The sequence below is a fragment of the Trichomycterus rosablanca genome, chromosome 22 (genome assembly GCF_030014385.1).
Source record: "Trichomycterus rosablanca isolate fTriRos1 chromosome 22, fTriRos1.hap1, whole genome shotgun sequence".
In the NCBI taxonomy this organism is placed as follows: Eukaryota; Metazoa; Chordata; class Actinopteri; order Siluriformes; family Trichomycteridae; genus Trichomycterus; species Trichomycterus rosablanca.
In genome coordinates, this window is record NC_086009.1 from 11,150,173 (window position 1) to 11,165,514 (window position 15,342).

General features: G+C 39.4%; 1 protein-coding gene across 2 annotated transcripts in view; it reads left to right on the forward strand.

Moving 5' to 3' along the window:
• The first annotated feature begins 5,510 nt into the window (after positions 1 to 5,510).
• The window catches only part of tsen54 (TSEN54 tRNA splicing endonuclease subunit), a 42,393-nt gene continuing 32,561 nt past the window's right edge, over positions 5,511 to 15,342 (forward strand). For both annotated transcript variants that reach the window (XM_063019009.1, XM_063019010.1), the window contains exons 1-4: positions 5,511 to 5,596; positions 8,963 to 9,121; positions 10,305 to 10,368; positions 10,459 to 10,542. In XM_063019009.1, the coding sequence (XP_062875079.1) occupies positions 5,535 to 5,596; positions 8,963 to 9,121; positions 10,305 to 10,368; positions 10,459 to 10,542 (369 nt within the window). In that variant the 5' untranslated portion in view covers positions 5,511 to 5,534. The remainder of the gene's footprint in view (positions 5,597 to 8,962; positions 9,122 to 10,304; positions 10,369 to 10,458; positions 10,543 to 15,342) is intronic.

Genomic DNA, 15,342 nt, shown 5'->3' on the forward strand with positions numbered 1-15,342 from the left:
ATTGAAAATGCTTAAGAGGTTGTTGTTGGTCAGGTGCTCTCAACTGAGCAGTGATGGTGCGCTCAAGCAACTTACTAAGAAATGAGAGACTGCAATTTAGATTTTTGCCTTTTCCGAGCATCCTTATAGCAAAGGATATAATCTTTATAGGCTAGCTTGTGCACTGTCATACAAGTTTTCCTACTAAGACGCTCCAGCCTGCATCCTTTAGCTTTAAGCTGTCTTAGTTTTGAAGTATTTAATGAGGCAGGTTTGTGAAATGTCACAACTGATGATCTAAGTGGGGCATGCAAGTTGAGTCGTTAATATAATATTTTTATAAGGGCCAGCCAGTGTTTTAGGAAAAGTCAATAACTGAGGAATAGGAAATTGATCAAATGTGCTTATAACATCAATAAGGTTGACATTTCTGTAATTCTTAAAGGTGATACTTCGAGGAGCATGGCGTTTCTGTGTATTAAAAGAAACAGAACAGCTTTATAATAAGACATGTAAAAATTATGGCCATGCCAGTTAGAGAGAGAAGTGTCATCTGTAGTGAATGCAGAATATGTCATTTAGTGTGTGCTGCAAATTTTACATGTAGAATTAGATTAAAGCATTGCAATAAATTAATAAAGTCCACTGAAAAAGCACATTTACTAGAGTCAATGTGAATAATAAAAACTCCCAGCATTATTACAGTAGGAAACAAAGGACAGAGCTGAGTAAGTAATTTTTAAAAATTCTGAAACAAAAGCAGGAGAAGACTTAGGAGGTTCTTAAACTAATAAAATAAACAGAGGCTTAGGTCCAGTTATTATTAGCAATACAGAACAGCCAGACCACTCTCTCAACCAGTAGTACATTAAAGATAAGACAATTATTCCACAATATTTAGTTGGCTTTAAGCTTACATTGATGCATTGGATCAATATGTGTCTCCTGGAGAATATTATGTCTGCTTTAAGGGACTTTACGTGTGAAAATACTCCTTCAGAGATCTGAAGCACAGGAGTGGACTGTTTAATGATAACAAAATAGTCAACATTACACATTAACAGTGTACATGATAGTGTACTATTGATACATGAAAGTCTACATATCTGATAAAGGCTGCACATTATTGGCTAAAACAAAGTCCATGAACTCTTGCTTTGCCAGTCGTGTTAAAGGTCACTGACTGGTTGTTAACTTTGATCTGAAGCCTGGCAGCAAATTGCAGCAATACAATACTGTGCAAACGTTTTAAGCATGTGTGAAAAAATACTGCAAAATAAGAATGCTTTCAAAAATAGAAGTGGTAATTGTTTGTACTGTCAATAAACAAAATGTTAAGTGAATGATCAAAAGAAAAATCTAAATTAAATCAATATTTGGTGGGTTTCTAGGAAGAATAGCAGCCAAAAAGCCATACTTTCTACATGGAAGTAAGGCCAATCGACTTAACTATGCACAAAACATAGGAACTGGGGTTCACAAAATGGCAGCAGGTGCTCTGGAGTCAAAATTTTAAATATTTGGCGGTATCAGATGGCAATTAGTTTGTTGAAGGGCTGGATTACATGAAGAGACAAAAGAATTTGAGCAACCAACATCCACAGAAGATCTGTGATTAATTCTCAAGATGTTTGGAACAACCTCCCTGCTAGGTTTCTTCAAAAACTGTGTGCAAGAGGAATTGATGCTGTTTGAAAGGCAAAAGGTAGTCATTAGATTTTGTGCATTTAGTTTGCATTTTGTAAATTGACAAAAATAAACTATTAAAACTTTTATTTTACTTTTAAAACATTCTTACTTTGCAGCAAAATACATAAACCCCATTTTCAGAACAGTTGGGACGTTTTGTAAAACGCAATAAATATTAGAATCTGTGATTTGTTAATTGTCGTAAACTTATGAAAAAGATTTCCAATGTTTTTATTATTTAAGTTCATAGTATTTTGTAAATATGAACACATTTAGAATTTAATGCCTGCAGCACACTCCAGAAAAATGGGACAGAGGCATGTTTAACCTATGTTACTTCCCCTTTTCTATTACTGAGACTTTTTGATGGTTTAATGGCATGTGTCTTTCTAAAATTCCAATCATTAATGGGACCTTTACACAGAGATTTGCATGTTATTAATACAGTGGTAGACAGTGACAATGGTTTTCTGAAATATTCCCAAGCCCATGCAGCTATATTTATCACAGTAGCATGAAGGTTTCTCATACAATGATGTCTGAGAGCTAAAGGTTGCGCACATTCAGCAGTGATTTCCAGCTTTGCCCTACACTGGCTAAGATCTCACAAGATTCCCTGATTGTCTTTTAACAATAAAATTAACAGCAGATTGTAAAAGGCTTAGTTATTTGCAATCTTATTTGCAATCTGTGTAAAAAAGTCTGATTAAATGTTGTACATAGCTGCTGTATATACAGGTCCTTCTCAAAAAATTAGCATATTGTGATAAAGTTCATTATTTTCCATAATGTAATGATACAAATTAAACTTTCATATATTTTAGATTCATTGCACACCAACTGAAATATTTCAGGTCTTTTATTGTTTTAATACTGATGATTTTGGCATACAGCTCATGAAAACCCAAAATTCCTATCTCAAAAAATTAGCATATTTCATCCGACCAATAAAAGAAAAGTGTTTTTAATACAAAAAAAGTCAACCTTCAAATAATTATGTTCAGTTATGCACTCAATACTTGGTCGGGAATCCTTTTGCAGAAATGACTGCTTCAATGCGGCGTGGCATGGAGGCAATCAGCCTGTGGCACTGCTGAGGTGTTATGGAGGCCCAGGATGCTTCGATAGCGGCCTTAAGCTCATCCAGAGTGTTGGGTCTTGTGTCTCTCAACTTTCTCTTCACAATATCCCACAGATTCTCTATGGGGTTCAGGTCAGGAGAGTTGGCAGGCCAATTGAGCACAGTAATACCATGGTCAGTAAACCATTCACCAGTGGTTTTGGCACTGTGAGCAGGTGCCAGGTCGTGCTGAAAAATGAAATCTTCATCTCCATAAAGCTTTTCAGCAGATGGAAGCATGAAGTGCTCCAAAATCTCCTGATAGCTAGCTGCATTGACCCTGCCCTTGATAAAACACAGTGGACCAACACCAGCAGCTGACATGGCACCCCAGACCATCACTGACTGTGGGTACTTGACACTGGACTTCAGGCCTTTTGGCATTTCTTTCTCCCCAGTCTTCCTCCAGACTCTGGCACCTTGATTTCCGAAAACAGTACTTTGGACCACTGAGCAACAGTCCAGTGCTGCTTCTCTGTAGCCCAGGTCAGGCGCTTCTGCCGCTGTTTCTGGTTCAAAAGTGGCTTGACCTGGGGAATGCGGCACCTGTAGCCCATTTCCTGCATACGCCTGTGCACGGTGGCTCTGGATGTTTCTACTCCAGACTCAGTCCACTGCTTCCGCAGGTCCCCCAAGGTCTGGAATCGGCCCTTCTCCACAATCTTCCTCAGGGTCCGGTCACCTCTTCTCGTTGTGCAGCGTTTTCTGCCACACTTTTTCCTTCCCACAGACTTCCCACTGAGGTGCCTTGATACAGCACTCTGGGAACAGCCTATTCGTTCAGAAATTTCTTTCTGTGTCTTACCCTCTTGCTTGAGGGTGTCAATGATGGCCTTCTGGACAGCAGTCAGGTCGGCAGTCTTACCCATGATTGCAGTTTTGAGTAATGAACCAGGCTGGGAGTTTTTAAAAGCCTCAGGAATCTTTTGCAGGTGTTTAGAGTTAATTCGTTGATTCAGATGATTAGGTTAATAGCTCGTTTAGAGAACCTTTTCATGATATGCTAATTTTTTGAGATAGGAATTTTGGGTTTTCATGAGCTGTATGCCAAAATCATCAGTATTAAAACAATAAAAGACCTGAAATATTTCAGTTGGTGTGCAATGAATCTAAAATATATGAAAGTTTAATTTGTATCATTACATTATGGAAAATAATGAACTTTATCACAATATGCTAATTTTTTGAGAAGGACCTGTAATTGTGTGTGAACAGAAGCATTTGTTACTCCTTTAAATACCCTCCCTCACCCCTTTGTATCGCCCGCCATCTTTGTATCTCTTTCATTGTACATATTTGCACATTATACCAGATAAACTGATAAACAAAATGAGAGAGGAGAAATGCCATTTGGAGTCAGTTTGCTAAACCGATTCAAATGATCTGTTGGCTCCAAAATGGCTTCCAGAATAACACAGAAGCAAGTAAAGGCAGAAAGACATGATTCCGTAACTGAGCCATGTCAACAAACACCAGTGGGCTAAAATTGGTGGGCTAAAATTCAAGATCACTTACAAAATCACAGACTTAATACTAAGTCATATCAATGTACATTTTATCAGAATAGCATACCTTTAAAAACATGATTTTCATAATTTTTTTAAGGTATGTGGTCCTTTGAGACCTGAGTTTTACACTTTAGGCCTACACATCGGCCCAAGGAGACACCAGCGTCATCAAAGCATTTGTTTCTATGGTTAGGTAGAGCACTTGGGAAGCTATCTGGCTTCCTGTAAATGTGGTTTATTGTTCACTGCAGTAAGGAAGGAGGGGTTGTGAGGGCTGTAAAAGAAGTGGCTCTTTGTACCGTAGTAGTGTTTGAGTTTGAATAGTAGGATTTCTATAAATGTTTTCAAAGACCTTACATTTTACCCCAAAAACCTAAATGTAATTGATATGTGCAGTTCATGATAGAGTAAGAAAGAGTAAAGAAGAATAATTAAGGTCAAAAGTTTGCGTACACTTGTAAAGCATATGTATGTAGTAACAGTATTGAGTATTTGGAATTTATTGTTTTTTAACTTTTTTTCCCCTTTGATTAAATTATTAAAATGTTTCAAAAAATGAGATCAAATTATACATATGCCACTTTAGATTATTTAGTCTGGTGGTCTAAAAAGTTCTGTAACATTAGTTAACTTTGTGTCATGGCATACTAATTTCTTGTTAGTAAATATGATGTGATTCACAATTGGTGTTTTCTATGTGCGCATATGCGCCGTTGTTGGTTATTACAGCTTTAAGACATTTACAGAAATAATTAAATAGCTTCTTGAAGCAGCGTGGTTATATTTTTACCCACTTATTTTGACAAACCATACAACATAAATTGTTATTGAGATGAGGCTAAAGTGGCTTGCAAACACCTTCACCTTTTACTTTAGTTATTTTGGCTTGATATTGCCAAAATTTCGTTATCTGTTTTTGTTAGGATTTATTTAAATACATGCATGCTACTTTTCGACAAACATTTCATTTTATATATACAGAAATACTTTATATTTCTGTATAAAGTAGATTGGTAAAGTAAAAGAAAAGGTAAGTAAATCTGTTTATCTGCGATCGACCGTCAATCTATACAGCGTGTATTTCAGCGCCCGTGATTCCTGGTGGACTAGACCCATCGCAAAATTAATCGGTGAAATTAACTGTAGTACTGTGCTGCCCTCTGGTGAAAACTGTACCCAATAAGCCTTTCAACTTGTATGCACTAGGACCCAGGCGCCGACAATAATCATTGGTAAACATGGCTGCTAAAAGCAGTATCACAGAACCAATTCGCATAGAGTTTAGTAATGAATTACTCTGGTAAGTAAAAATCTATGGCATTATCAAAAGAAGTAAACAATAATTGTAATTTTTGACACATTGATGTGCGTAACAAATGTTAAATACAACTCTCAACGAGAAGTAAACGTTCTCACTTCCACTTTTGACAAGTCAAGTCAGAGTAAGGGGTTGAATGTATTTTTGGACACATCAATAATTTAATTATATGTTACGTTAGATCAATACATGCAACAAGCAACAGGCACACATGGCTGCATACACGCCAAATGACAACGCGCGCAGTCATATTAACTGTTAGATTGTGTTCACTTCAGTTCAAAGTCAAGCGAAGTAAAACGCGTGTACCTGCGAGATGTACTTTTCTTATCTGGTGCGTCCATGGAAATAACCAAATGAAAGTGTCTTTATTGTTTGTACCTATTCATTTGAATTAATTTTGCTCTCTGGCGCATTTTCCACCAGGAAGTGGGTCCTTGATGCTGCCATCTTTGGTTCAAAAGGTTTCTTAGCCCGTCTGTCAATGCCTGTAAGAGCGAAGATTTTTAACATTTCAACAATTTAATTAAAAAATGTGAAATTAACAATAAATCATATTATTAATACATAATATCGATGATAATAATAAAAAAATCAAGACGATTTAATTTAGCATTTAATGCACATTCAGTGAATTCAGAAAGTATTTAGACCCCTTGACTTTTTGCACACTTTGTGTTTGTCTATATAATTTACCCATTCATTTCTACCTTTTTAGTTTTAATAATGAATCATTTAGAGATTTTTTTTAAAGCATCATTCTGTTTATTGAGGATAAAAAAAGTTTTATTTAAAATTGATATAACCCATGTAAAAACGAATTACCCTGATGCATAATCTAACTGCGCTTGAATTTTAGGTCACAAATTGATGAGTGAACATTTTCCTGCAGGATTTTCTGATAGAGAGCAGAACTCATGGTTACATCAATTAGGACATGTTGTCCAGGTCCTGTGAAAGCAAACAGCTCCAGACCAGTTGATATTTCTTGATAGGTCAGTCATTCCTGGGAAGGTTCACTGCTGTTCAAAGTTTTTTGCTCCAACTAGAGAATGACTCTCACTGTGGTTGGCTAGAGTCCCAGAGCCTTAGAAAAGGCTTTGTAACACTTACTGGAAGATTTCCATGACTTTGTTTTGCATTTGTAATTAAATGTTTTTAAAAAATGACATCATTTGCTGCTTTTTGAGACTAACTAGCCTGCTTTACATCTTCAGACAGGTTCTGTTTAAATGATGTTGAGATTGAACCAGTCTGGCAGTTACTATGCCTTGGTCTGGCTAGTGAAATTGTCCCAATTTTCAATTGAATTTAATTAACTAGTTGTTTTAATAGCTTAGGGGGCAATTACTTTTTTTACATAGGGCCAGGGCTGGCATAGTGGTTTGGTGGGTAGCATTGTCATCACACAGCAAGAAGGTCCTAGGTTCGATTCTTGCCATGTCTGCATGGGTTTTGACATTCAAAAGACATGCAGTTAGGTTAATTGAAGATAAACAATTGCCCTAGCTGTGTGTGCGTCTGCGTGTGCATGTGTGTATGTGTGTGTCCTATGATAGAGTGGCGACCTGTCCAGGGTGTTTCTTGCCTTTTGCCTAGTGGGTTACACCCACCCCAACCCTGAGCTATGTCTAGGCTCAGACCCTATTCAAGTAGTGAATAAAACAAAATTCCTAGGTCTCATCCTTGATAACAGATTGTTATTTATTCCACATGTAAAAGCCAAAACAAAATGCCTAAAATCACCAGACATCATAAAACTGCTAGCAAGCACCAAGTGGTGAGCAGATAATGCTCTCCTTCTCAAACTTCATAGAACACTGGTAAGATATCGCCTCGAGTATGCTAGCATGAACTATTGAGCAGCTTGGAAACCCTACATCAAAATGCCCATTCACCACCTATGCCTCCGCCTAGCCCTGGGAGCTTTCAAAACCTCCCTGCTGCTCAGCCTTTACATTAAACAAATGAGCTACCTCTCGAAATCAGACGTCTGGAACTAAATATGCAGTTAAAATGTCATTCAACAAATCAAACCCAGCATACCCATCAGTCATCCACCCAAAACTTAGCCATATTTACACACTTAACCCTAGAAAGATTTAACCTAGGCCTGCGAGTAAGCCCCCACATTCCCCTTGGGACCTCAGAGACAAATCATCCTCAACCTCACAAAACAGGATCAATCAGCCCAATATTATATAAGCAACATTTCATGGAAATTAAAAATAGACTTACCTCACAATCTCTGTCAAAAACCTGTCTTCAAGATTTAGCATCTCATAATTCCACACACTCAATAATAGCAATTATAACCCAAAAACTAAAGCAACTAAAAAGCTGTGACCATGACATAAAGTTCTGCTGGATCCCAGGACACTGTGGCCTTAAAAGAAAATGAACAAGCAGACTTGACAGCAAAGCAGCTTGTAAACATCCCTGATCCAACAATGCCTATAAGCGCCAATTCAATCTCAGACCAATTATAAAAGCATACACCACATCAGCTTGGCAAAAAGAATGGGAAACTCATACCACCAACAAACTCTACAAGATCCACCCTAAAACGGATAGAGCTGAAAACCCCAAAAAATGATGGGAACAAAGTATCTACACACCAAATTGACCCATACTTAATTGCTTAAAGGAGACCTGGTCCCCACTTGTCTCCTCTGTGGATCAAGTACTTCTATTTAACACATCCTTTATTCATGCCAACAGATGAACACCATCAGAACAAAATTCTACAATACAAACAGCTAATCTTCACCTCAATAGCCTCCCAGAAACTGCACTTACACTTAAAAACGCCATATAAGTTAGGAAAAAAACACTTAAAACTCTACACCCTCATAGAAACACAAACACTCTAACCCCCATTCACACAAGTAAAGAAAGCAAATCAACCCACCACTTTGACGTTTAAAGACTGAATCAATTAGTCAGCCATGATAATAGCCATGGCAGCTGACATGGCGTTTAAACAACAATTAAACAACAACGCCACCCTGAGCAGGATAAAGCAGTGGTAAAACAGACAATGAACGAATGAACACAGGGCCAGGTAGGGCTGAACAGCATTTTTCCTTCAATAAATAAAATAATCATTAAAAAAGAGTTTTATGTTGACATGGGTTATCTCTGTCCAATATTAAAAGAGATTTGGTAATTTGAAGTGTGACAAATGTGTGGCAAATACATTTTTACACCAGCTCAGACAAAAGGTCAAAATATTGTCTGAATCCACTTGAACTTGAAGATTTGAAAGATTTGAAGAAAGAGCTGATTTCAAAGTTTTTGCTTGTTTTTTTTTTCACCCGTATCCCCACCTCTCATCTTCCCTTGCAGTCCATCAGAACTATTTCAAGCACGAAGCCGAAGCCATAGAATTCCTATAAAGGGCGAAAAAGATTTTTGCCCTAATGACACTGAGCAGCAGAGGGTGTGCTTGCAAAAGACTTTTAACGAGCACTGGTTGTTGGTTGCAGAGGAGCGAGTAGAAAGGATGTAAGTGGCACACTGTTTAGCCTTTTTAACATTAAGCTTTAAAAATGTCTAAAGGTGCCTAAAGAGATATTCTTGTTGCACGTTTAGTAATTAGTTGGTCATGTCTTTTGTAGGTTTAACATTTACATTGTCCTTTCAATATTTTTAAACACATAACCTGTAGAAAATGCAAATATGTTTTTAAAAGATTTTAAGTTCAAGCATTTTAAATGTGTCAACAATCCTGATCACAGTTTTCTTTCAGTTAAATATTTAATTAAACTGAATTTTATTGAACAAACCTCCCAATGAATACAGTATATTTCTCAAAAATAAAAAACTTAAAATGCACTGCTCCAAATTATTATGCACAACAGAGGTTCAAAAAATTTTATAGGTTGTAAAGAACTGAAAATGGTCATTTGTTGAATTTGCAGCATTAAGAGGTCACATTCACTGAAATCAAAAGCTATTTCAATCAAAAACATCTTAACAGGCCAAGTTACATGTTAACATAGGACCCCTTCTTTGATATCACCTTCACAATTCTTGCATCCATTGAACTCGTGAGTTTTTGGAGAGTTTCTGCTTGAATTTCTTTGCAGGATGTCAGAATAGCCTCCCAGAGCTGCTGTTTTGATGTGAACTGCCTCCCACCCTCATAGATCTTTTGCTTGAGGATACTCCAAAAGTTCTCAATAGGGTTGAGGTCAGGGGAGGATTGTGGCCACACCATGAGTTTATCTCCTTTTACACCCATAGCAGCCAATGACACAGAGGTATTCTTTGCAGCATGAGATGGTGCATTGTCATGCATGAAGATGATTTTGCTATGGAATGCACAGTTCTTCTTTTTGTACCATGGAAGATAGTGGTCAGTCAGAAACTCTATATACTTTGCCGAGGTCGTTTTCACACCCTTAGGGACCTTTAATTGGGCTCACCTGGCAAACCAATTATCACAGGTGTCTGAGATTGATTTCAGTAATCCAAAGAGCCATGAGACACAATACCATCCATGAGTTTAATTGAGAAACAAAAAATTAAATCTTTATGACACTTAAATCCAATTTGCATAATAATTTGGAACATGGTGTAGTTGTCTTCCTGCAGCTTAGGGTTAAAACAAGCATTATCTTCAAACTGCTTTAAGAAAACTGTGATGTATGTTAATGATTAACATATTTGTTTTCCTCCTATGTAGTGGGAACCTTGTAATTGCGGAATGGATTCCCAAAGAAAGGATAGTAAAACTGTTGTCGCCAGCAGTAGGTGCCATTATAAATAACTAAGATAACTGTTTTTAACATCATTTTCTATGCATGGTGTTAAGTGCATCTACACTTTTTGTGTTGTAGGGGAAGTTTTGGCAGACAATGGGGTTTTCAGATCGAGGGAACCAGTGTTTGTTTCCAGAGGAGGCTCTTTACCTTATGGAGTGTGTAAGTATGGTCACATTAAAGTAAGCAATGGACATTATCCATTATTTTTCAAGTGTAGCACTGCAAAAACAGTTGGACATCTCGACGACTGGAGCAAACGGCAAAGAGTTTTGGTCACCAAACACTCTTTAAGTTACTTAAGCTTCTAGGGACCAACAGCTTCCACACCTCAATGTCTGAGGGCTAGCCCAGCGGTACATCTTACCTCCTCGCTCCACTAAACGATTACACTGGTACCAGTATGCCTTCACTAACAGCCTGTGAGGCGTCACAATCGACCATTCTGGCACTGGTTGGGCCCATAGCAGGTCCCGTTGCGTCGACAACTCAGGGTCAGATAACTAAACCTCTTTCAACTTGTCCGAGTTGATGCTTACCGTTTCAGTTGCCGCCACCTCTCTGCACAGCTCTAAGCAGTGTCCAGCCTCTCACAATAACGGCACGCTTCTTCCTGGCATGGTCGTCGAGAAAGCGTGTTAGCATTGCCATGTATATTCAACGATGTTGAATGTGGAATTGGTTTTTTTGCAACATCGCCAGCCAGTATGGCAACTGCCCCTCAGACTCCTGGCACTGCAGCAGCCACACTTGTGATGTGTGATCCGTTCGTAGCGTGAACGACACCCTATAAATGGATTGTGCAGAAAATGTTCTCCAATGTAGTCAAAGTTTCTTTGAAACTGGATTTGTGTACCAGCAGATGGTCAAGATACATTGAGTCCACAGGAAGCCCACCAGTACTCGCTGCATGAGCTGTCCGCACCGACAGACCAGTTTGCTGCCGCAGCACAGCTGTTGCTCTTTGTGGGCCCTGCCATGGGCACCTTAACCCTGACAACAAAAATGGTGTTATGCTCCAGGTCGATGGTGCCGTGCACAGCTTTTAAAAAAATCAAGGCCCAGTATGCATTTGTCTACAGTGGGTGCTAGTTAGAACTCATGCTTAAGCATTCACTGTCCAGCCTTCAGCTTGAGTTGCCCACTGCTGAACATCTTAACTGCCTCACCAGTAACAGACTTGAGTTGTACTCTGGCTGGCGGACGTCCACTGCACGACATGACATTGCCGTTTGGGTAGGGCCCCGGGCTGCAGCCAGTGCTCTCTCCTGCATACCTTTTACTGTGGACACCAGCCAAAATCCTTCTGCCACCCCAAACATCCTACAATGAAGTCAGGGTTAAGAGCAATTATGAGGATGGAACGACAGAATGGTCTACACTCACTCCGCCCTAGCCAGCGCCTAGGCAAGTGTTGCGAGAGCGGCCACCCAGACATGACGCCAGCCTCAGTTGCACCTCACTCATAGCTTGCCGTCAGCTGCAGGTGGGCCTCATTAGGCTTCCATGCTGATTTGCCATCACACAGTGGTGTGTACTGGGCAAATTCTTTTGCCATTATCCACAGCATCATTGACTGGAAGGCACCACGGCCTGTTGTCTGTGATCATCTTCTTTTGCTGACAATCATGCCGTTGTCTGCATTTGGGCATCTTCTGTTGCCGCGGTCATCCTCCTCTGCCAGCGGAATAGCCGTTGCCTACTTGGAGCCAGCTTGCTCCAGCATAAGATATTTTATTACGTAAGCAGGAAGAATGTCCCTTGCCTTCTATGACAGCTTGCCACAATATAATGTCTTAAATGGCAGTAAAAATAGATAATAAACTACAAACCCTTTTTGACACCTATTGGTTTTAAAACAGTACAGACACAAGTAGTGGAATTGTGTAATCATTTGGGAATTGAGAACACCAATTGGTGAAGCTGTGAAAGCAATAGGGGAGACAGATATGGACTGCATAAAGGTTAGTTCAACAATTTTTTCATGTACACACCCCATTTTCAAAAACATTGGGACATTTTGTGAAATACATTAATTAATTCTGTTTAATCATTATTTAACCGATAAGATTAGAAAGATCTTTTTACTAAGCATTGCAATTTGTAAATATATACACAACACCCTTCAAAAAAGTTGGGGCAAAGGCAAAATAAGAAATCTTTATGGAATATTTAAGTTACAGCATTCCACATTATGCAGGTGAATTGTTTACAGATGGTTCACCAAGGTTATATCGAACACAGTCATGGACAATTTAGTGTTCCTAATTCACCTCACTTGCATGTCTTTGGACTTTGGGAAGAAACCGGAGCACCCGGAGGAAACCCACGCGGACACAGGGAGAACATGCAAACTCCACACAGAAAAGACCTGGACCGCTCCACTTGGGGATCGAACCCAGGACCTTCCTGCTGTGAGGCGACAGTTCTACCCACTTAGCCACCGTGCTGCCCTGAACCAAAGACGAAAGCATTACAAAGTGATACATACTGTCCCCACTTTTTTTGAAATGTGATGAAGGCCTAAAATGCAAGAAAGATTGTATTTTAACAAATGAAATAAAGTTTACTACTACAAACTTTAATGTCACTTTGATAGCAGCATGTCTCTCTAAAATGCAATAGTGGTAGCCTCAAACATTTTCAAGTCACCCATGCTGTGGGCACTGATTTACCACTATTCAATTCAATTCAAAGAGCTTTATTAGCATGACTGTTGAAGAGGTTACAGTATTGCTAAAGCATTGGAAAGATGTTTATATAATTATACAAAACTAAATAACTTTAGGAAAATATAAAATTTTAGATAATAATTAAACAGAAGCATAAAAAGGAAATTAGAATAAAGGCAGATGTAGAAGAATAAAGATTAAACATTGTCTCTGTGTAGGTCCATCAGGCTTGTTCCTGTGTTTGGTTGTATCAGTCCGTGTCTCTCAGATTGTGGCAGGCAGATACATACTGAGCTGCTACTGTGCTGCTCTTCTTCTCCTCTCCCAACATGATGAAGAGTTTCTGGGTGTTGGTGAGGGAGCAGAATTCAGGGTGAAGTTTTTGGAATTTTTGGTAGTACACCTCCTGTATGTGAGTATATTTTGGACACTCAGTTAGGAAGTGCAGCTCAGTCTCTGTGGTGTTGGTGTTGCACTGTGTACACACTCTTTGTTCTGTGGGGAGCCATGAGTTCCTGTAGCGTCCGGTCTCGATGGCCAGCTTGTGAGCACTGAGTCTGTACTTTGTCAGTGTGGTTCTGAGTTTGGTGTCAGTCACTGTACTCAGTCACTGTACTCACTGTACTTTAGTCTGTGTGTGTTTGTGTAGAGTCTGTGTGTGTCTGTGTGATGTGTGTTTGTGTATAGTCTTTGTGTGTTTGTGTAGTGTCTGTGTGTGTTCGTGTAGTGTGTGTGTGTAGAGTCTGTGTGTGTAGAGTCTGTGTGTGTTTGTGTGGTATCTGTGTGTGTTTGTGTGGTATCTGTGTGTGTTTGTGTAGAGTCTGTGTGTGTTTGTGTGGTATCTGTGTGTGTTTGTGTAGGGTCTGTGTGTGTGTGTGGTATCTGTGTGTGTTTGTGTAGAGTCTGTGTATGTTTGTGTAGAGTCTGTGTGTGTTTGTGTAGAGTCTCTGTGTGTTTGTGTAGAGTCTGTGTGTGTTTGTGTAGAGTCTGTGTGTGTTTGTTTAGAGTCTGTGTGTGTTTGTCTAGTGTCTGTGTGTTTGTGTAGTCTGTTTGTGTAGAGTCTGTGTGTGGTGTGTGTTTGTGTGGTTTGTGTGGTGTGTGTTTGTGTGGTATCTGTGTGTGTTTGTGTAGAGTCTGTGTGTGTATAGTCTGCGTATGTTTGTGTAGAGACTGTGTGTGTTTGTGTAGAGTCTGTGTGTGTGTAGAGTCTGTGTGTGTTTGTGTAGAGTCTGTGTGTGCTTGTGTAGGGTCTGTGTGTGTTTGTGGCATCTGTGTGTGTAGTGTGTGTGTGTAGCGTCTGTGTGTGTAATGTGTGTGTGTGGGGGGTCTGTGTGTGTAGTGTGTGTGTGTGTGTGTAGAGTCTGTGTGTGTTTGTGTGGTATCGGTGTGTGTTTGTGTAGTATGTGTTTGTGTAGTGTCTGTGTGTTTGTGTAATGTGTGTTTGTGTAGAGTCTATGTGTATGTGTGCAGTGTCTGTGTGTGTTTGTGCAGTGTCTGTGTGTGTAGGGTCTGTGTGTGTTTGTGTAGAGTCTGTGTGTGTTTGTGTAATGTGTGTTTGTGCAGTGTCTGTGTGTGTTTGTGTAGAGTATGTTTGTGTAATGTGTGTTTGTGTAGAGTCTGTGTGTGTTTGTGTAGAGTCTGTGTTTGTGTACTGTGTATTTGTGTAGTGTGTGTGTAGAGTGTGTGTGTGTAGTGAGGTTCAGGACCAGTTTGATGAGAGGACTCTTCTCTGTGTTCACCTCTTGGTATTGCAGGGCTTTGCTGTGGTACGTTTGGGGGTCGCTGCTCTTTAAATGGAACCAGTATTTAACGGCTCTTTTTTGGATTTTGATTATTAGCGGGTATCGGCCCAGTTCTGCTCTGCAGCCGTTGTGCGTCGTGTTTCTGTGCACTTGAAGAACACTTTTACAGAATTCAGTGTGTATAATTTCGGCTGGGTGTTTGTCCCATTGATTAAAGTTTTGGTTGGTGAGTGGGCCCCATACCTCACTGCCATATAGGATAATGGGTTAATGAGTCGAATATTTTAAGCCAAATTCGGATGGGGATTTTAACGGGAATTTGTCGCTTGATTGCGTAGAAGGCCCGACGTGCTTTTTCTGTTAGTTCATTGACTGCAGGGATGAAGTTTCCGGTTGAGACCATTTTTAGCCCTAGGTAGTTGTATTCTGTACATGTTTCTATTTTGTGTGTTCCTAATGTGAATATTGGTGTGTGTGTCTGATGTCTGGCTCTTTTTTGAAATATAAGTGATTTTGTCTTTTTAATGTTGACTGTCAGGGCCCAGGTC